Source organism: Sinocyclocheilus grahami, unplaced genomic scaffold, assembly GCF_001515645.1.
Source record: "Sinocyclocheilus grahami isolate Dianchi unplaced genomic scaffold, SAMN03320097.WGS_v1.1 scaffold170.1, whole genome shotgun sequence".
Taxonomy (NCBI): domain Eukaryota; kingdom Metazoa; phylum Chordata; class Actinopteri; order Cypriniformes; family Cyprinidae; genus Sinocyclocheilus; species Sinocyclocheilus grahami.
In genome coordinates, this window is record NW_015505349.1 from 1,398,981 (window position 1) to 1,421,930 (window position 22,950).

The 22,950-nt window shown below is 34.7% G+C and overlaps 2 protein-coding genes across 6 annotated transcripts in view; both read right to left on the bottom strand.

Moving 5' to 3' along the window:
* The window catches only part of LOC107593389 (paired box protein Pax-7-like), a 66,023-nt gene extending 58,328 nt beyond the window's left edge, over positions 1-7,695 (bottom strand). For 4 of the 5 annotated variants that reach the window (XM_016283099.1, XM_016283096.1, XM_016283097.1 and 1 more), the window contains exon 1: positions 7,533-7,695. Coding sequence is in view for 3 of the 5 variants with exons in the window: in XM_016283096.1 (XP_016138582.1) it covers positions 7,533-7,675 (143 nt within the window). In the remaining 2 variants the exon portion in view is untranslated. Of the gene's footprint in view, positions 1-6,730; positions 6,772-7,532 lie in introns of those variants that run through there. The other variant, XM_016283098.1, reaches the window with a different exon arrangement.
* A 2,160-nt stretch (positions 7,696-9,855) lies between these two features.
* On the bottom strand, positions 9,856-15,704 carry LOC107593419 (ERBB receptor feedback inhibitor 1-like). Its single transcript, XM_016283141.1, has 2 exons — positions 15,689-15,704; positions 9,856-11,054 (listed from the first exon to the last, which is right to left on the bottom strand). The coding sequence occupies exons 1-2, from the start codon at positions 15,702-15,704 to the stop codon at positions 10,132-10,134; spliced, it is 939 nt and encodes a 312-aa protein (XP_016138627.1). The 3' UTR covers positions 9,856-10,131.
* Positions 15,705-22,950: the final 7,246 nt, after the last annotated feature.

Sequence of the window (22,950 nt, forward strand, 5' to 3'; positions counted from 1 at the left end):
TCCAATTAGGTTGAATGTGCTTGCATTAAATATCATTTAAGAAACACACAGCTGAAACTTGCTGAAAAACAAAAACTTCCTGAATACCCTTCTTTTTACTTCTTTCTCTACAATAGTACAAGGAAATCTACACGACATGTATGTTGATTTACGTGTGGTCACTGTTGACCTAATGTAATGTGCTGCTGCTGCATATACCTACAATAGGTCTTCGTTATCTACGAGTGACAAATTATAGGACGTGCCACCAGATGGCGATAAAGAACCAAAAATATAATTCTTCAGGATCCTCTCAGTTTTATAGGTTTTCACTGTTTTATAATGTCCATAATGCACAGTCAAGCAAAAAACGCTGGTTTCGTAACAAATACTGGCTGAGATTCCATGACTGTATATGGTACTGTAATCATATATAGTTAACTATTAACTATATATTAAAAGCTTTTAGAAATTGACACACAATTACAAACAATGTTTACAGTATATAGACACATCATTGGTGTCCTGTGGACACTGAAAAGAAGAGTAAGAGAAGTGAAAGCGCAGAGCTGCATATCTGAAGCATGAATGCAAGAGGAGAGCAAGCAAAGAGAGCGAGGGAGAGAGAAAGAGAGCAGGTGCACCAAATCACACAAAGCCCAGCAGACTAAGGTTGAGTTCCGTATGACACTTTTAGCATTGGGGCAGAATAACATTCCAGCTGGAAGCATTTAAGGGTGTTAAATCACTGGCTTGGTAATGCCATTTTGTCTTCATACATCACTGAAAGCAAGGAAAGGAATGTCTGTGAGGTAGTCCCGACTTTCTCACAGGCATTCCTACCCATTTCCACAGCACAGTAGCTTAGACGAATGTAAATGCTGATTGTCTAAGATACTTCAAAATAACTAGCAAAACAGACGAGGTCTGATGCAATAGCTTTTCAATTTTTTTAAATTTAACTCAGCTATTGAAAATATCAAATCTAGCCTTTAGAGGTACTAACTATTCATTTAAACGATAAGGTTTATTTTAAATTGTAATAATATTTCACAATAACATTGTTTTTACTGTATAAATGCAGTCTTGGTGAGCATAAGAGAGCTTTTGAATTATAGTGTAAGCCATGAAACATATTTCAAATAATATAGAATATTACTCTCAATATTACTGTCACTAGCACGTCAGTCAGTCAGTCAATAAAATACTGCAAATTACTGTTGAATCGAGCTATCGGTGAAGTGGAAGGATCAGATAAAGTGACCCTGGTGCCCAATCAGAACAATAAACAATGAATAATGCAACTATTTTTGAACTACCATACATTTAATTCAATAAAATTGTACTTAAAAATTCTAAAAATCCTAAAGTTACACTCTATTTAATACAGCGCAGTTATTCCCTTGCAGGTACAGTTGAAAACTCACATCTCATAATAAAATAATGGAATTTAAAGTTTGGTCTAAAGACAGATATATTATTCTCTCTCCTCCTATCTTTTATTCAGACATAAAATGCACCATGAAGACTCTGAGGATGCCTCCATATGCCAAGCATGTGATCTTGTCAAGGAGCACCAAACCACTGCACTATGAACTCTTGTGTCTCATCTTCTCACACGATACCTCCCCTTGGTGGAAGTCTTTCATGTGCTGGTGAGTGCAGTGAAGGCTGATGGGGGGACATGTGTGAGCATCAATAGGTCGTGACCGGGAAGGTCATGCTGCGTGGTGTTTCTCTTTCTCCCTCAAACCTGAATACACGGAGACTGTTAACTACTAAATACAAACCAGGGGTCATGGGCAGGCATTTCTATAACTGAGCTGATTTGGGATCACTTTGTCACTCATAACCTGGTAAATAGTATCATGTATTGACCCTAGATGAACAATCTAGGAAACGAGAATCAGAATCAAGTATTATAGGGGCATTTGACACATTTTGGAATTCTGCAAGCCATATCATTAAATATACAATTATGACAAGTTATTTGGGTCAAGGACAAATCTGATTGTCCATGTAGAAAAAAAAATATGTTAAAATCATACACTGTCATGGCCAATACCACAAGTGTTTTTGGGTCAATGACACATCGATGACATAATCTACAATATAAAAAAACTTTTATACCATTTTCAAGCAATCAATCAATCACCAGTTACTTCGCACACCTGCAGGTGATCAATTGGTGTGTAGCACAAATGACCAAAAACAAGTCAAAAATAAAAACAAACATGAATGAATCCCGCGCACTATCAGTACTTGCAAACATATAAAAAAATAGATGTATTTATTATTATGAATAAATCTATTTTTTTATATGTTTGTAAGTGCTGATAGTGTGGGGGATTCATTCGTTTTTGTTCTGATATCATTTCAAGTTTTAAAATGTCATGTGGTCTAACCTTCAGTTAAAAACATAACATCCTCACACCTTTAATAAATGTTACAGTGTACACATCTTGATCATTATTTTCAAAAACGTTTTAAAAATATTTTTTAAGTAAAAAGTCTCTTTGCAAATATCATTATTTCATAAATATCAATAAGCTTTTGGTCATACCACATGACATTTTACCACCTGCACTAAACTTGAGTTTTCATAAAAAGGTTAAATTATCTGATATGTTCAAAGACTTATTAACCTAGACAGTCAAAATATCAAAATTCATTTTAATTCAGAAATTAAAAACATGCTCATCATACTGTAGAAAATGTGTTCAAGTATCATTGTAGGGGAGAATTGCATTTTTAATGTATTTTTGAATAAAATAACTGGTAGGACAAAAAACTAATTGAGCGCCCCATGATTTGGCCCAAATTGGCTCAATTAAATACAAAAATGTTATGATACAGCATCATCTGAATCTCTTCTGTGTTTAGCAGAATGATGAGGGTAATCTATAGCAGGGGTTCCCAAAGTAGGGGTCGCAAAGCCACAAGGAGGGGTCGCAACATGATTTCCAGAAATCAAATAATTTTTTAAAGGAATAGAAATAGCATATTTTTCCCATAAATAAAAAATTATAAGTTGAATTAAAAATAAAACTCCAACGTGGAGTTTTGTAATCCAGCATGTTGCCCACCCAACTAATTACGATTAATGTTGAAATGTAAGTAATGAGTAAATGACTATAAAATAATATTATTGTTGTTAAGACTGTTATGTTCCTTTGTGCATGTGCGCCGTTCCTTAGTGCATGTGCGCCGTTGTGCAAAACGTTTGTATACTTTAACCTCCTCAGAGGAAAGTGGGGGTCCCGAGGTACTGGCACTGTTATTTTGGGGGTCGTGGGCTGAAAATTTTGGGAACCCCTGATCTATAGGGCTGAACGGACCGTTCAGTAGCATGAGCGTGAGGTTACCTCATCTAACAAGACATGTGTCAAGGTTTATCAGCATGTGATAGGCTGGTTGTTTTTGCCATAATCAGTTTGTCTGGACCTTCCCAGAAAATGTCAGAGAAGATAGAGGTCTGTTTCATGTAGATGAAAGTAACATCCCCGATTTTACATGCTGCCCCAATTGGTTTCACTAAATCAATCTGAAAGACTAGTGCATGAAGAGAATCATTTGATGCCCCTTGTGGCTCTCCTTAACTGTGACTTTTGCCCCTTGCGTGTGTACTTGCTCTTTAAAAAAAGTCTCATGAAGAGTTATGAAAAAATGAGTGCATAAATGGATGCATGATATTCTAGGGTCCAAGTTTTATAAAATGACTTGTCAGTTCCTGTTGGTAACTCTAAAACTCTGACTGAAAGAAATACACAACCTATTCTCAGCTTTACCACACAAGTTCCTTTCTTAAACACCAAGACTTGAACCTTGATGTTTAATTTATTCATTTCATATGATGTCATTTTTTATTGTCATTTTTATGATTAGACTTGTAGAGCTCAGAGTAAACTCGGCCACATAACATTCTGCCAGTAACGACAAATGAAAAAAGTGATTGTTAAACTATACCAATATTTCTAGAAAGCCTAAACATTGATTTAACCCCCATTTTTACCCTAATTAGTCGGAGTGAGTTGGCATGCATTAAACAGGGCATCAACAATGAATCAAATCAAATTACTCTGCAAAATTTGTCTCAATTTGTTGTCATTCACTGTCCAGTGGCATGGAGGTTACAGCAAAACACTGAAACACAAACGTTAGTTCAAATGATAATCAAATTGAAGAAGAAAAATTTCCCAAATTCCTTAAAACTCAAGAAGGCATTAGTTCTTAATTTAGAGATGGCAGATACTCTTTATATATAAATATATCAATTTTATTTTGTGAAAAAAAAATTATAAAATACTTTTTACAATTTTGAATAATATAAAATAAAAATAATTGAGATATCAGTCAAGATTTTTAAATAAATAAATAAATAATTTACAGTCTTGAATAACCTTAAGAAGTTAATTTTGAGATATCAGTTGAGAATGTAAAATAAAATAAATAAATTAAGATCTTGACCAAGATGTTTTGTCTCCTAAATAAGTCAAGATTCTTTCATTAAATTTTGGCTAACCTTAATAATAATAATTGTGAGATATTTCACTTTGAGATCATCACATGGGGCAGGATGTAGTCTGAAAAAGTAAAAGCTCTGTTTTTAGTTTTTAATCAAATCATATTTTGTCACATTGTAAAGGCAGAAATAACCACATGCAATGTGAATATACTGTAGCAATCAGGACTTGTGTAATAAAACTTACTTTTGCGACCAGCCAACTAAACACATCTTTAGTTTGCAAAAGCGCTGTAAACATAGCTAATTTAGTATGGTGGTGTATTTTTTGCACTTTTCAGAGTGTTATCAGGTCATCCCAGCATCTCTAAGTTGTTTGTTCATAGATGATTATGACTGGAACAGACAGCCTTGGAATCCAGAAGAGCACAAGACCTTCATGCGGGGCAGAGCCACCTCTGGGATCAATGTCTGCATTTTGTTGATCATGAACTGCAGATCCACCATGCAAGATGCATTTTGTTTGCTAAATAATTATCTGAAGTCTCTATTCATTTGCAGATTTTTCACACACAAACAGAATGCATGATAATGATGTATGGTTGAATAACATCTGCAGTCTTTATTTGGCACAATAGGTGATTAACAGAGTAAGATGGCTTCTGGTGCTTCTCTATTTAATGCATGCATTGACTTTGCTTTATTTGAATGTTTTAATGTCAGTTTTCCGCTAATCAGAGTGCTATGTAGAAATATTTTTGAGGATTAAAAAGTTTCAAATGATTGGCATTTAAAACTGCATGGGGTCTAAGGTTTAGTTCAACTTGATTTCCCATAATACATATGTTATTGAAATTAATGCATCAGTGATGTAAATGTAGTTTTAATATATTAGTCTTTTTATAAAAATCCATTTATACATACTACACATGGCCTTGAAGTTGCCTGTGCCTTAAAGAGATGGTGCACCCAAAAAATGTAGCCACCCTCATGTCATCCTAATCTGTATGATTTTTTTACAGTGGAAGAAAAAATTATATTTTGAGAAAAATCTTTTTTTTTTGACCCTACAATGGAGGTTAATGGTAACCAAAACTGTCCAACATTCTTCAAAATATCATCTTTTGCGTTCCACAGAAGAAAGTATGTCAGTTTGGAACAACATAAGGTTGAGTAATGATAACAGAATTGTCATTTTTGGGTGAACTAACTCTTTTTAAGTATAAAAATGCTAAATAAATAGAGTTTGTATTTATGGTGGAATTTGCATATAGCTATAATTAAATTAAATTGACACTGTTTAAACTGTTTTAAGTCAGATTTTTAACAACATTAGTTTGACCAATTTAGAAATGAGCTGAAACAATATTGTTTGTACATGAAACTTCACTCAGAAATTACTAGTATATTTCAAAAATAATTACAAAGTATCAGCAAGTAACATTTTTACAGTGATGGATTTTGTCTTCTAAGCGTCTTCTAAATTTCAGTGGTAGCACAATTCCATTTTCCAGCAGCTACTCGATTATCACCCTCATTTGTAACAGACTAATATGGGTTGAAAAATGTGTTAAAACACTTCTTGAGGAAAGGTCTCTTTGAAAATGTAAACAAAATTATAAAACATCCCAAAACAATGAAAAACAAAGAGAAATATTATAATATGATCATTTTAAAGCATGCTTTGTAAAAAGTTTAACTTTATTAATAATACTTGCTCTTTTCCTTACATTAATTTTTTGACGGTGTACTGTACTCTACAATACAGCATGAGAATTTAAAATGTAAAACAATGTTTTACCGCCATCTACTGGATAAAGAAAATAATCTAATATCCACAGTGGCCTTGACGTGTGTTTTATAGCAAGTTGTTGATGTGACAATGAATGTTTCTAAATATTACTGAATATAGTAAAATAAACAATTATGACTTTAATAATACATATTAACCTCAACTACATAAATACACATTGTGACTGTACACAAAATGGGCAAGCAACATTAAAAAAGAGAATGAGGAGGAAGTATAACAGAGAAAGATTTCACTCAAATATTTCTACTGAGATAAAGTTGGTTTGACATAGGATATTAGACAGATATTCTGCCGCAAAAAAAAAAAAACTTCAAAAAAATTCTTAGTGGATGAGTATAATTGTATTTTTAAAAAATGGCTTATCTGAAAAGGATGTTGTAACGCTTTGAATTTAATTCAATAGCATGTGTCCTGAATTACATATGAGAGTAAAACCTGAATTAAATGTTCATTTAGGAATCGGAAACCAGACACACCTTTTGAAGTTGAAAAAGAAGACTGATTTTAAATGAATTTCTTCAAAGTTTGAACTTCCTCTAGTTGGCAGTAACACCGGAGACTCTGGAAGGCTTCTCAAGCTATTCTTGAATCTCATCTCTTTTGACAATGAAACCAATGTTCTTCAAGAAATCTGTCCTTTGAAGTTGAGATAGAAGATTGTATATATTTTAAACTAATTCATGTATTGGTTAAATTTTCAATAGTATGTGTTCTATTGTAGTCTAGTTCTGTGGCTAAAACCACCATCAAAAGTTTGTTCTAGAAACCAGTAACAAGACACACCCTTTGGATTTGTGATGTATTTTTCATACATTTATTACATTAAAAATCTCATTATCATTTAGCCTGCATCACTTATGATAGGCTATTAAAACCAACTGAAATAATTAAATTTAGGATGAAGTAACAAGACACGCCCTTTGAGTTTGACATTGATTGCCAAATATGTATTTTTTCCAAAATGTAAATATTATGATTCTTAATCACATTATTATTACTAATATTATTATTATTATTATTGTTTACAATATCTAACATGTGTTGTTTAGCAAATGAGAGTTGTGTGTTCGTGTGTGTGCATTTTAAGGCCTTGTACAATTTATTCACAAATACTCTACTTTAAGACATTTCCAACAACTACAAACAAACATACTGTATAGGCCTAAGACCACTGCTATAGAGAAAGCACACATCTATGTATGCGTGATTCAAGTCAACAGTTATGTATACACTCATACATAACTTTCCGGTGTGACAACTAGCCCCGGTTTTCCCTACCTTATCTGAGTCTGTGGTGTACATTCAATGTGAAGTTTCCCAAAAGCATTGCAAGTGCATCGTAGAATTATCGCATGTCCTCCAAAGGCTTCGTAACCCGAGAAGTACCTGCAATCCATCGCAGATAGAGAGTGCCAGTGCATGGTGAGTCAAACACGTGCACCTGCAGGACAAACACAAACACCTAAAGGTGCCCTCAGGTATTTTTATGTGCTGACACCTAGCGGCGGAGACGCGGCATCATTTTTTAATCATAAGTTTCAATAAGAATCACAGCATTCAAACCGCTTTATTACTAATAAGCTATAGATGGCGCAACGTGCTTTAAAATGGTATAACATTTAGTTGTCATATTCATCAGTTTTAGTTATGAGTTAGTTATAAGACTGTTACTGCTGATTAACAGCACAATTCATGAACATATCCACCTTATATTTCAACGCAGAAGTAAGCCGTTTTCTGTGAATGTGCAAGACTTCCGGTTCATTAGCCGCTGTAGGGAAATGACGAGAAGAGTAACAGTGCTGTAAACGATAAAAACAGTTTGCACTACAAGCCAGTGTGTTCATAATTAAGATAATACATTAAAATAATATGGTAAGGCACACGGTTTTGTTCAGCTAAAAATAGCTGGAAGCTGATGACACCGGAAGCCAGACCCATAAAATTTACAAATGGCTGCGCCCACTTTTATGTCCAAAATAAGGTTGATAGACTTTTTGCTTCCTTTGGTAGTTATGTGGTAATAGGTATGCCTGGAACAGCTAAGGGAAATAACAGTAGGTTTGGAGTCCACACCAGAAACCATAGACGCCAGCAGTGACTCGCTTAGGGCAGCTTACTTTAGAAATATTCCACTTTCCTGTAACATTTCGCACATTGATGTGATCATATTTTAAAGGAAGTGACTCAGGCTTTAGTTTCAAAAGCTTAACAGTGCCCTCATTATCACATCTTTGAGCAAACAGCACAGAGATAAAGACAGAGCATTCACAATAAAGCTGATATCACCTTTATAATGATATCATCAGCATATCCTCCATACTCATAAGCCAGACTTGACTTGAATAGACTGGCTTGAACAGAAATAAAAATCTGAATCAGTGATCAGAGAGAGAGAGAGAGAGAGTTGTCATCTTGGGTTTAAAAGTTGATATGACAAGGATTGCCATGATCAGTTCATTTAAAACCCGAGGATAGGAGAAATTCAACACACTGCAATTAAAATAATTCAAGAAATCAGTGTATAAATAAGTTACTTTATTTAAATAGTCTGGTGTGAAAAACTACACCAATACTGTACATTTTAGAAGTGCATGTTTCCTCAGCAGATGAACTCAAAGTCAGTTAACATTATTCACACAGGAAATATCCAAGTCATTTTGTTGAATGGACAAAATATAAGTAGCTGAAAACATTATCAGGGGTCTGATAATGTCAAGATTATAAAAAGTCTAATCACAGATCACAAAAACAACAAGTGTGCTCAACATTTGGTATGAAACACAAGCATGTTTTTTTTTGTCACGTCTTGAATGGTAGTTTAAAAAACAAAACAAAACAAAATAATAATTCTTCACTTAAAGAATAGAATACTAACCCCTGGGCCAAGTCCTTTCCATTTATGCCACTACATTTGTACTGACAAGGAGTTTTGACCACCACACTTCTTATTGGTGTAAATAACATGGCATAGTCCTCGACTTGGCTTAAAAAATGGCCAATAAAAGCCAGCAGCTGTTAATTATCTGGAATTCAGGTGAGAGTTAATTGCTAATACTAGTCTTACACCCAGTAATCATTTTTCAGCAATATCTGAATTTATACGGCTGATGTATAATGTCTCAGGAAAAAAACTTTCAACTTTACCATTGCATGTTTCAGAGAGGGAAAAATAAGACCAGCTTATACTCTGGGTACAAAGTGTAACAGTTCATCCTATTCCTTCATAAAAGGATACTGCACACTCTAATTTAACAATACAGCAAGGAAATAATACAAGAAAGTACATGGACATCAATAAATAGGGCAGCACAATTGGGAGGAAAAAAAAATTGTAATTTAAAATGCAATTTAAAAAAGCTCCAGGTTTGTTGTGCTTATCAATATGACTAAATAATAAGACCAATAATACAACCAAGCAAGAAATATTACTTTTGAAATAGATCATTGAAAAATAGAATATATTTATTCATAATATTTTTATTTTAAGAACAACTGTAAAATTACAGTTAAACTGCTTCTTAATTTCAACCGTTAAACCATCTACCATAGATTTTACTTTGGCAGAAAACCACAGGGAGACTGTAAAAATTCTAAATCAAAAGTCAAAATCCCAACTTCAGTTTCATTTTGATTAATCGTGCATCCCTACCAATAAAGGACACTTTCAGAGCTGTTCTGCAGTTTCCAGCAGTGGTAAACCAATAATTTTTTTTGTAGTCCAAAGACATACTTATCCGATCCCTAAATAGACCAGCAATTCGTAACACTGATGAATCAGTTCAGTCAAACCACATATCAGTTTATATCCAGCCTTCCTTTTTTCCACTTTAAACAAGCAAACTTCAGATTCTAACCACTCAATCACTAATAACCACTAGGAGCCTGATTCTTTGAAAAACCTCTCAAACTTGTCTAAGTACCCGGGCCGATGAGGAAGGAGGAAGTAATGGGTACTGCTGACTTGCTTACCATCTTCCATGATGGGTAGAATACAGGGGCTACGGGGAGCCGGCAAGCCCTCACAGCTCTGCTTGTGTTGAGCCTTACTGACATACTCCGGATAGGGAGCAAAGCTCTGAGTAGGAGGCATTACCCCGTTGATGTAAATCGGGAGACTTTTTGGACTAATGGCACGCGGTATGACCTGAGGGATGGGCTCCCTGGGCGGCACTTTGGGAGGTTTGTCCACATCAAAGTCATCGGTTGACCGCCACCTGCTGTCCGTGCTCTCACTGAAGCGAGGACGGATTGGGACGCGAGGCGGGACTTCAGGTTTCTCCTGCGGGTGGCTGTGGGGTGAATGGTTTAGGCTGGTCGGCCAGAAGTTGGCGGCCTTAAAGGATCCGGCAGGGCCGGAATAGGAGCGATGCAGCCGGCGCTGGGGTCTGTCTTGATTATGCGTTACAGTCTGCTCCCACTGAGGCTTCACCCCGCATTGATGTTCTCGTAACCCTTCATGATATGCAAAGTTTATCTGACCGTTTCCCCGAAAACTGCGCCTCCCCGGTAAGCCATACTGGAAAGACGAGGTTTTAGGCATTAGACACTGGCTCTCAGAGGTGCTGGAAAAAAACTCCACCTCGTTGTCTTCTGCTTCATCAGAGGACTGGTCGTCCATGTCCGGGAGGGGTGGGAGGGGCTTAGTTGTTCTCCTGGGCGAACAAGGGGGCATGTGTTCATAAACTGACAGTTTCTGTAAGGACGGAACCACCTGGTCTCCCGCAGGTGGGTGGCACTGAGAGGAAAACAGCAGCTGTGTAGGATTGGGAGTCTTGGGAGATAGACATTGAGGAGTCCCTACACAACTTTAAATGCAAATTTTGTCTATTTCTGTGTGTGTGTGTGTGTGTGTGTTTACCAAATAGTCTTTTACGCACTGCGATTACTTACAGCTAATTATGAATATTTGTATGCAATGACAATTTAAACTTTTAGTTGTGCATTGTTAGCAAAGTTTCATATGTATGTGTGTATATATATATATATATATATATATACACACACACACACTAAATACCAGCAAATTGAAAACAAATCAAATCTGAGGATGAGAGCTAACTTCTATGTGTGTGTGTGTGTGTGTGTGTTATATTATATATATGTCACGAATTCGGTCTATGGACTTCCGTTTATTCACCACCAGAGGTCACCCTTTCCATTACATTGACTCTCGCACAACACAAACTGTTGCATAGCACCCCGGACTACATATCCCATCATGCTTTGCACGATTTGCACTCATTGCACACAGCTGTTTCTAATCACCTCACTCACTATATAACACCCACTCTAACCACCTTTCTGCCGATCGGTGACATACGCTAGCCCTAGGACTATTCTTGTGTTTTTGCCTGCCATATACCTGTTTGCCATTGTTCGACCCTACCTGTTATACCACGTCTCTTTAAATAAAGCTTGCAGATGGATCCACATGTCTCACGTCTCGTCAGCCCCGTTACAGAATATATATATATATATATATATATATATTACAATATAAAAGCACTGCAAACATTATTAATATTCAGATAGAAATCTCTGTGACTGCAGTGCATTTATATTATATTATATTATATTTCGGGCTGTCGCGATTCGTCAATTTTATTTTGACTATTCGATTTTTTTTTTTTTAAATCCTCGACTTAATTTTGCTTGCGTCGACTAACCGACTAAGAGGCGCATTTCACAGACGAGAATGTATAAAACACATTATTAGTCTTTTTTTCCAAGGCTGCATGATATATTAAACCCATTTAAAAATTAAGCATAATTGTGAATTCACAAATGCTACGATTTAATTAAATAATAAGCGATGCAGTTCTAATACAGTATATGCGCTTTAAAGAGGTCATATGATGTTGCTAAAAAGAACATTATTTTGTGTATTTGGTGGAATGAAATGCGTTTATGCGGTTTAAGGTTAAAAAAACACGTTATTTTCCACATTGTACATTATTGTTTCTCCTCTATGCCCTGCCTTTCTGAAACGTGTCGCTTTTTACAAAGCTTATCGGTCTGAAAAGTCACTATCCAGTGCGTTGTGATTGGCCGAACACCTCAAGCGTGTGACAGAAATGTTATGCCCCTTACCATACTGTGATGCCCTGTTTGGCCAGAGCGACGAGACAAAAACATTAAAACCCATTATAAATGAGGCATTTGTTGCATCCAGTGGGGACATAATTACGGATTATAATGACTTACTGTCTTTTTACGAGTTGCATCACGCCGCGTAAACATAAAACCATGTCAGCATTTGTGATCGGAGAAATGACAAACAGCAAGCGCTACTCTACACTGCCCAAAAAACTTGTTTGAATAGTCAGCGGCAAATTCTTATATATATATATATATATATATGTACATTAGCTCTATTATTTATAATACATTATGTATTTTAACAGTTTTATTCAATAAAACCCTGATTTCTTGCTTTTGATACTTTATTTGAACTAATTATTATTGCCTCATAGCTATTATATATGTATTTTAAGTAATTTTAAAGGCTATTGTTCACTTACATCTATTTTTATTACCACAAAAAAAATTATTATAATAAGGCCCTATGAAATTGGATTCCATTTTAATGGTTGCATTAAATTTTAATAATCAAAAGTATCTCCAATTAATTGATTTTATTATTATTTTATTTTTATTTTTTTAATTCAGAAATACTGCACATTTACATTTTTCTAAATAAATTCTGGTAAATAATATTTCTGGTAAATACTCCTTTAAAAAGTGTTTTTTGATTTTTGACTAGAACACATGGATATGTTGTCAACTTTGATTTCAGTGATTTGGACGATGAGATGGACACTTGCTTCTTGCACTTTATGTTGCACTTTACTTTTGGATTTCATTTGGTTTAATGAAATATAGTTTAATAAAATATTCTTAAGTAAAATTGTTGATTTTTTTTGTGGGAAATTAATCGTTTAGATTAATCGATAAATTAGTCGATAGATTAATCAAAATAAAAATAGTCGTTAGTGGCAGCCCTAATTATATTATGCATTTTACACACACAAATAGTTAGCTGTGGTCCTCAGAGTCAGATTTGATTTGTTTTCAAGTTTGCTGATATTTAACATTTACTAAGTCTTTTAGAAGTATTTCCCTTGGCAGAGGAAAAAAACCCATAAAATTATAAGTTATACAACTACTATAGTAATGCTGATATTCAAGGGGACAGCATTCTTGCTGGTTTTATATATATATATATATATATACACATACACACACACACACACTAGATACATACATACACACACACACACACACACACACACACACACACACTTTTTACACTCAGTTATTTTGAAACATCACCATACCTCACCTTAATTAATCCTTTCCTTTATGTAATTACACAATAATGTATGCAATAATATATCATTAACGCCCATCAGACACTCCCACTTAACTAAAGAGATCCCAATTTAATACACGAGTTTCACAATTTGAGTTGAATTACTGAAATAAATGAACTTTTCCACGACATTCTAATTTATTGAGATGCACCTGTATATATTTATACATACATATATATATATATATATATATATATATATATATACATAAAATATAAAAGGATGCATTGTTTCATGAACATTTTGTTGCAGAAAGATGCAGTTCATCGAATAAATCAGATAAATGATATTAAGAAATTAATATGAACTATATTAAAAAACTTTACTTTTGGTGAGGTAAGTCGGTTATTCTGAGATTGTTCTGTCAGACCAATCAGTTGTTTTCCTAGAAAGATCTGGCAACACTTCTCAAATCCTAACCACTGTAAGGATGTTTCTTTAAACTTTCCACATGCAGAGGCTGCATTAGGGAGGTACACGTGGGCATGTCTAGCTGTCATATCATGTGGGCGTAGAAAGTGGGCGTGTGAGGGTGGAACTTTCTGTGGAGGTTGCTCGTTTCCGCTGGATCTTTCTTCCATATGGAGATGTGTGGTCTTGAATCACTGCTCTAGAACGCAAACAGCTCTGAGGCTGTTACAGAAAAGGGTTTTACTAACGTGTAATGAATCACGTCCAGAAGACGGCTTCACATAATCCATTAATAAGACTGAATACAACCTTCAGACTCAGACATACATTTCATTCACCCTTAGGAGTGGATGAATACATCATTCTGACAAATCTGTGAAACTGAGTCACAATCACATGCTTAGAAAAAGAGCATGATAACTTGATGAATGTTTGAACTATAAATCACTGTGGAAAAACTCGCCGCTCAGCAGCATGTTGATGTGCTGTTTGTGTCCCTGAAGCCTGTGATGATTGTTGCGAGAGGCTGGGAGCCACAGAGGGACTTGAACTCCCAAGGAGAGGGTCAATTCATTTCCTGTCCCTGGTCCTACACAGCTGCTGATGCCATGTATCCCATGTCCTTGGATAACTATATCAAAGTTGACCCACAATTCCTCAGGGTTTTTCAGAGTATCAGAGTATTTCTGTGTAATAATATCAGTTTACAGATAATCTTCATATATTATATTATATTATAGTATTGTAATATATTGACATTTATTATATTAATAATGCTAACACTGCACAGTGCATTATATGCAAAAATGATGACATCATTCATCACTGCCTTTTTGTGGCAAGAACTAGTTTATGAATATGTAATAATAGTATAGGGAAAGTGAAAAAAACTTTTTGAAATCTTGTCTACTAAAAAAGAAAATCAAATTTTTAGTCCTTCTGATGTGTCATTATATTATATTATATTATTTTATTTTTCTATTTTTAATTCTATTTTTCTATTATTTATTCAGTCTGAAAATCAGTGACCTTTCCTGTCTTGAAATTCTCTCAACTGACTGCTCAACTCAACACGATCATAAAAATGACACACAATCTCGGCATCATCTTAACTAACAGAAAATGATTATGGTTTTATTGACCAGGAAGGAATTAACTAAAAATATATATTGCAATCAGTAATAAGTTGGAACATTACACATGCTCTGAAAATACTATAACCTCTGTGGTTAAAGTCATTGTTGTAATCAAAGTTCTTTTAGAGTATTTATTGATATTTTGAACAGCTTTTATTTTTATATTTTAATTTTTCATTTTAATTTACGTTTTAGCAATTTTGGCATTTACTTGTTTGCTTTAATTAAATTGCCTTAATATCTATTCAGTTTTAGTAGTTTCAGTACTTAAACTTATTTTTTAGTTACTTGCCAAGGAAACATTTCTAATTGTTTTTTGAGTTTAAGTTTTTATCTAAGTTCATCTGAAATATATTTTTCATTTTATTAAAGCTTTATTTCAGTTACCGGAAAGTATTTTAATAGTTTTAATTACCAATAACAGCACTGGTTGTATTGTATTGTATCTGCAGTCACATAAAATAACCATTTTGAGCAGCATCCAGCTTCATTGCCTTGAGATTTAACCAACTTCCTGTGAAAGCCATGAACAATAGGTACCCCTTGGGCCTCATAATAACCCCAAAATCATTCTTGAGAAACAGCTTATCTGGAATATTGGGCCTTTCTGGGAATGAGCTGTGGGTGTGTGGTCAAAATGAAGTGCTCCCAGGTAGGCGAACACAGTGCAGAGCAAGATTTGAAAACCACAATGACTTCTGCAGGAACTCTATATATGCATGCTATCTCCTGATGCAAAATTTATCCAAATGCCAAATTAACCCATGTAGCAATGTCATGCTTATCTGAAGCACAGTGTATACATTTGGCATCCACGGAGGAATTACGTGCCATAAACTCCAAGGCAAATGTTTTACAAGAATGACTGCTCTCGGTGCATGTTTTGTCAATTCACAGAGTGCTTCCCTTGACGTACACATACATCTTTTCACTCTCTGTTCTAGATGTTCCGCCCGAGTTCTCCACAACATGAATGATGGCAGCCTGAGAATTCTTCGCAAGTTCACTAGAGAGCAATAAGGAAAGGAAAAAGCAGGTGACTGATAGTATTTCCTCTGTCCTGATTACATACTCTTTATCTCTAGAGGCAATTGAAGAAAACAACAGAATGGAAATTACATTATAGCATGGGAGGAGATCTCTGCTTAAAAACATTCGCATACTAAATCAATAAAAATCTTATAACATAATAAAGTTCTTATCTGCATCCAAAAACACTTTGAACTCATCTTTGGATATGAGATGTGCAAAATTAAATTTTTATTGTCGTTTCTGTTAATGTTTTAGGTGTTGATTGCAGAAGATTGTTTAGTAGTCTGTCAAATACTGTAACCATTACTTTGACCTCTTTTACATCGACCTGAGTTAGTTTAGTTGGAGGAACCTGACAGGGCTGTTGAGTAGCTTTCTCTGAGTAAGTCTCTTTGTAACCAAGAGCACTAGTGAGCTTCACTTGATAGGCGGGGTCATGCAAACACACTGCTTGCCCCTGTCACTCCATGGCACCACTGTACTGCTGAATCTTACGCAATCTAAAAAATCTTTTGAAAGGAGATAAAATAACTGAGAGATTCAAGAATGCCGTTAGATGGACTTATATCAGAATATGATAAAGGTTTTTTTTTATGAATGTCACTAGAGATTTATGGCCTGGTTTCACATACAGGGCTTAGTTAAGCCAGGATTAGGCCATAGTTCAATTGGGATATTTAAGTATCTTTTATAAACGTGCCTTAGAAAAAATATTACTGGTGTGCATTTCATGAGTTCACGCTTACATATAATTAGCTAAAGTATGGTAATGCATATTTGGCGTGCTGTCCGGGGAAGGGCTCTGTGCTCGGGAATGGCCCGAACCTAGAATACCCCCGGAATACCCCCAAGGGCTAAGTATCTGACACGCTCCTCCCGAACCTTGTTAATAAAACATAATTTTGAGACAAATCAATAGTACTAACATATTTTAAGGTATGTCAGTGCAGGTTTCTTACAGTTAAAACAGAATCGACATGCATTTTAGTCTAGGCTTAAGCCTTATTTATGTGTAAATAAATCCAGCCTTGGTGAGCATAGGATATACATACATTGCATTACAATAACATTAAACAGGATCAATAAAAAAGTATCAAAAAGAACATGCTGTAAAAGTATTACACATTGTTATTTCATGCATGATGAAAACAGCCCCGCTTTCAGGATATGTTGTAAGACAAATTATAACAAAGTTGGACATTTGAATAGTCCCAAAGGTTGATTTAGAAATATTTGCATTTCATCATGTTCTGTGTATTGAACAAAGGTTGCTGGGACGTGTGAGGCTGCCATATGCATACCACTCAAAACTCCAATGACATAAACGGCTTGTTAACACATAAAAACATGTTGTTGGGCTTTTAATATTTAATGGAAAGGAAGTTTAAATCCACACAGGAGCTTCTTCAATAAATGAGCAGGTTTACTTGAGGGGAGCATTCATTTCCTACATCTCTGAATCGACCTTGAGTGGCGTGAGCAGCTGCAGAGACAGTAAGTGTGGTACTATCAACCATCCCAAGCGGGACCAAAGAGCAAACGGAAGTATAGATGTGCATTTTTATACCAAAGCAGCTGCTCATACAAAAAAGTGGTTGTATTATACTGATAACAAAAACATGAGGCAAAATGCTTATCTATTCCCCCTTTCATTCAAGTACTTTAGCTTACAAAATCACAACGGCCACTCTCAAGAGGGGTCTGGGACAAACACACACACAAACACTGAGCTCCAGTCACACAAATACAAGGGCATCCACTCTCAAGTCACGCACACTTTCCCAGGATGCTAAGGGAACTTAGACAAAGGGAGTCATTTAATTGAATAAGTGTGCTAGGAAGTAGCAAATGATTTGAGGACAAAAAAAAACTAATGATTTCACGGTAACAGAAACTATGAAAGGCCATTTAGGCTGGATCGTAGAAAGAAAAAAAAGAGGTAATTACTGCTGTTTGCCTGGGATTCGGCAATAGAAGGACGGGTCACTCAATTACCCATGGTTCCAGGCAACAGAAAGGGCATGAGGTTTGTTCACCCAGAAGGGTGGCTTCCGCAGAGCATTGTGAAGAAATGACCAGCACATTAATCTCCTCCAAAACTGCCTTTTTTTCTTTAGGCTGAGCTCCAAAGACTCAGACTCAGAGAGGAATACAAAAGAGGCTGATATAGGAATAAAAAAAGAGAGAACAAACTTCCATAGACCATTTTAAGGAATGGGGGATGTGTTTTGACTGCTAAAACACACTCATTTCAAAGTTAAATCATTATCCTAAAACAACAACATCTGAGATTAATTTTGTGCTTTTAAGGACATTTACATTAGCACCAAGGCATTACCAGGTCATCACTACATTTAAAAAATGTGCAAATAAATACCATAAAATAAAATCAAAAACATCAAAATGACCTGTTCCTGGTAAAATTATATTGTAACCCACATGACCAGTGGAGAAACAATTCAGCTCAAAATCTACAACATGACAGCTAGAGAGACAGAATTTCTGTAAAACAGTCATTCTTCTTGATAAAGAAATGTTTCTTGCACACCAAATCATCATATTAGAATGATTTCTGAAGGATAATGTGACACTGAAGACTGGAGTAATGATGCTGAAAATCAGCTTTCCCACCACAGAAATAAATAACATTTAAAACATGATCAATTAGAAAAGATATTTTAAATTGTAATGATATTTCACAATATTATTGTCCCCCCCCCCCCCCCCCCCCCCCACAGTAAAAGCAGCAATATTGTGAAATATAACAATTAAAATAACTACTTTCTGGTTTAATATATTTTACCCCCCGTATTTTTGAATCAAATAAATGCAACCCGGGTGAGCATACGAGACATAAAAAAAATCATGCTGACCATACTGTTGTGTTTATGGCTTTATTCTTACTGAAGGCCAAAAGAGATGGGAGAGTGGGAGTGACTAGTCGTGTGGAAAGGAGTATCCGGTTGTAAATATGGTCTGTCTATTTAGACCTACAGATTTCCTCGGAGGTCCCAGCCAGGAACTTGTTTTGGAATCCTGGAGGCTGCTGCTGCCTCAACACTCACCTCACAAGCTACATCCTGTGACTCACCATATCAGAGTCATGTTGAGCAGTAACACTGAGCAGTTCCTGGCCTGGCTTTTTCCTGATTCCATCAGTGGGACCTACATACATCAAAAGAATGGACGCAGATTTTCAGGATGCCACTCAAAGATTTAGACCATGCGAACTTTTTTAAGTTCAGTTTTTCCTTGGTCTTCCTGTGACTTATAGCTCGCCGTATTTAACCTTTTTAACTCCCACTCACCAATTTTTCAGAAAACCCACATTGCTTCCCCCGAACTGACCACAAAGAAAAACAATACTTCTGGATGGATAGTTTGCTGTTTCAGCTTCTGTTATGAGAGGAAACATGATAAGAACAATTTTATGCCATGAGTGGGTTATTCAACAGTTTTAGTTTAATAACATAATTTCACAATAAAGTGCCATTTTGAATGACTTTTGTGCCAGATACAAACCCTAATGACCCCTGCTGGGCATTAATATCTGTGAACCAGACTGGAGATTTTATAATCATACAAATTACAGCAAGGAAACACTCATATGAAAACATAGGTGTGCAACTTTTGAAAGTCGTGCAAATCAGAACGTCCATAGTGACATCACTAAACCTAGATAACTAACTAAGCATATCACACAGCCCTGTAAGAATGTGATTGTACTTCCAAAGGATAAAAAGCCTGCCTTTGTTTGAGTCAACAGCTGTGTATTATGAGTCACGAGGTTCTCAAGCTGAGCTCATGATGATGCATGCTGGTTTCGAGTGGAAATAATTTGTTCTTCGCTTTGGCCTTGCTGATCAGATGTCATAGCTAAAAGAACATATTCTGTTGGCTACTGCTCACATAAATAATCAGATTCATCTGGGCAATGCTCATGTTAGAGGTGGGAGCTAGCCGTCGTACGATTCATTACACAACCAGTGAGTTCAGTGTTCACCCTCCCTCACAGTCATAACAAAACTATGCTTGTTTAAAAGTGGCCAGTGTGCAGAGTGACGCAATGTGGTATATCCTGTATTTTAGACATTGTGGCAAAGAGAGATTATTTATTTGACAATTTGTGAGTCATTTAGGGCAGAGGTATCAAAATGCATCAAGTTTTATCCCTGGCTCTCTATATGAGAGAATGAAATAATGACTTCTACAGAGGGCCTTAACCACAAAGCTTAAGAAAGAGATAAAATCAAGTTTATTGAGCTTCACTGTTTGGACTTCAGTTTTGCCCCAACTGTACATTTCTGTTTAATTCCTTTGTACATACATTGAATCTACTATTTAAGAATGGTTTTACATACACTACCATGTAAAAAGTTGCATTTGCAAGATTATGCTCACCAAGGCTGCATTTATTTAATCAAGAATACAGTAAAACAGTAATATTCTGAAATATTATTATAATTTAAAACAACTGTTTTATATTTTATTTTAAAATATTTTATTAAATGTAATTTACTCGTGCAATGCAAAGCTGAATTTTCAGCAGTCTTCACATGATTCTTCAGAAATTGTTCCAACATTCTGATTTGTTGCTCAAGACACATTTCTTATTGATATCAATTTTGAAAATGTTTGTGCTGCTTAATATTTTGTGGGAAGTGTGATACATTTTTTTATTTCAAGATTCTTTGATGAAAAGAAAGTTTATTTGTCTTTATTGTCACTTTTGATCAATTTATTGCATCCTTACTGAATAAAAGTACAAATTTCTTCTTTCTGCTTGTGTTTCAAGGTCCATATTTAAACCATCATTTTTTTAAGGAAAAAAAAAGTTTTGTACAATGTACGTATATACATACAGCATTTTGTAAAGCAAGGTTTTGGATGTGGTGTTCATAAAGACATTCATAAAGGTTTTTTACCTACATGAGCATCAAATACAATGCTCTTGTAATCTGTTCAAGTAACCTAAATAAGTATATAAATAAAAAATAAGTAAATAAGTATCGCTTTTATTTCTCCTCTTTCCTACTACTTCTTTCACTTCGGTTTCAGTTTTTATAACCATTTCTAACTAAGTGTAAGTAAGTTGTTGTTTTTTAGCATGTGTGTTTGGCAGTGTTATTTTTTAGGATTACTGATAAGCTAGTCATTTGATTTGTATTATTTGTTTTTGTTATTTATTTTAATTTTAGTTAAATTATGTCTGAATTTATTATGTCTGTATAGGTCTTTTGTTAAGTTTTAGCTTTATTTAATTCGAGTTATTTTAATACTTCAACAAACTAAATGGAAATGAAATAATATATATATTGAATTTATAAATGTGTATGAATATATATATATATATGTATGTGTACAAACCTACAAACAACATGTACGTTGTTTTTTTTGGTGTTTGGCTTAGTGTTATGTTAAAAAATATATATATATATATTTTTTTTTTAAATTTAGTGTTATGTTAGAATCATTATTATACTCTTATACCTTTTGTTCTTTAATATTTTGAATTGTTTTTAGCTTTATTTTTTGTTTTTCATTTAAATGTTAAGTTTTGAAATTTTGTTGTATGCATTTGTCATTTTTATTTTATTTCTTTATTTTTTAAATGTGTATAGGTAGTATTTATAAAGTTTTAGCTTTTAGTTTCGGATCTGTTTTTAGTTGTTTTAATACTACAATTGATTGCTTCTGTTGTCCTCATTTGTAAGTCACTTTGGATAAAAGCGTCTGCTAAATGACTAACTAACCTACCCACAAAGTCAGCAAACTAACAAGGATGGGAACTGTGTGGACAGACTGCAAGGTTATAACACCCTACAACTCACTGTGACACGCCACCTCTCCCCAGTCTGCAACGCCATTTACATTTAGTGACGAATATAAAAAATTGCTATTATATAACTATAGAATATTTTGTTACCACATCGTCAACGTTTATATTTCATGTATTTCAATCATCATTTGTCATTGCTGTTGTTTTAAAACATGGTGCTAAATGGTTTAGCTCCTCACACACTATCATTTTAAATAGCTGAAGATCTGGACTGCAATAAATAGAGGGAAAATCACATAGGCTTCTAAGCGTATGCAAACAATCCACTTAATTTGAAACCACTGAAAGACAATCAGAAGATGAAAATATGCACTGTCATTAAAAATGTAAAATCCATATATTTTTTCTAAAATTTTTTGATGACTACTATTATATTGCTGTGTAATAAGAATACAATTACCCCGCCTCATTGTTTGACATATTTAACTGATAAATTAATTATAATGCTGTATTATTTTATTTCCTGGAATGACCTTATATAGGCAATGATGCAACTGTTACAAATGTGTTTTTTTTTGTGTGTCGAAATATTCACCCAATAGTATTGTGAGTGTTAGACTGGAGAGCATTGCAGAGTTATATGTGTGTGTGCAAGTGCAGAAGAGTAGAATTTAGGTGTAAAATATATAAGAATAAGACTATGCTACAAATGAAGGGTCCTCTGTCCAAAATTGTAAGTATTTATAACTTAGGTCAGATTTGACTTACTTTACCTGACCTGAGAACAATAAAAAATAAAGGTTTCAAGTTATGCACCATAAAACAATACATTCAAACTGAACAAAAGGGACAACATATAATGTTTTTATTTAGGTAATTAATAATTCCACATAATCAATTTGATTACATAACTTGATCTAGGTACATTTAAAAATTAAATAATAGGTTTTACATTAATATTT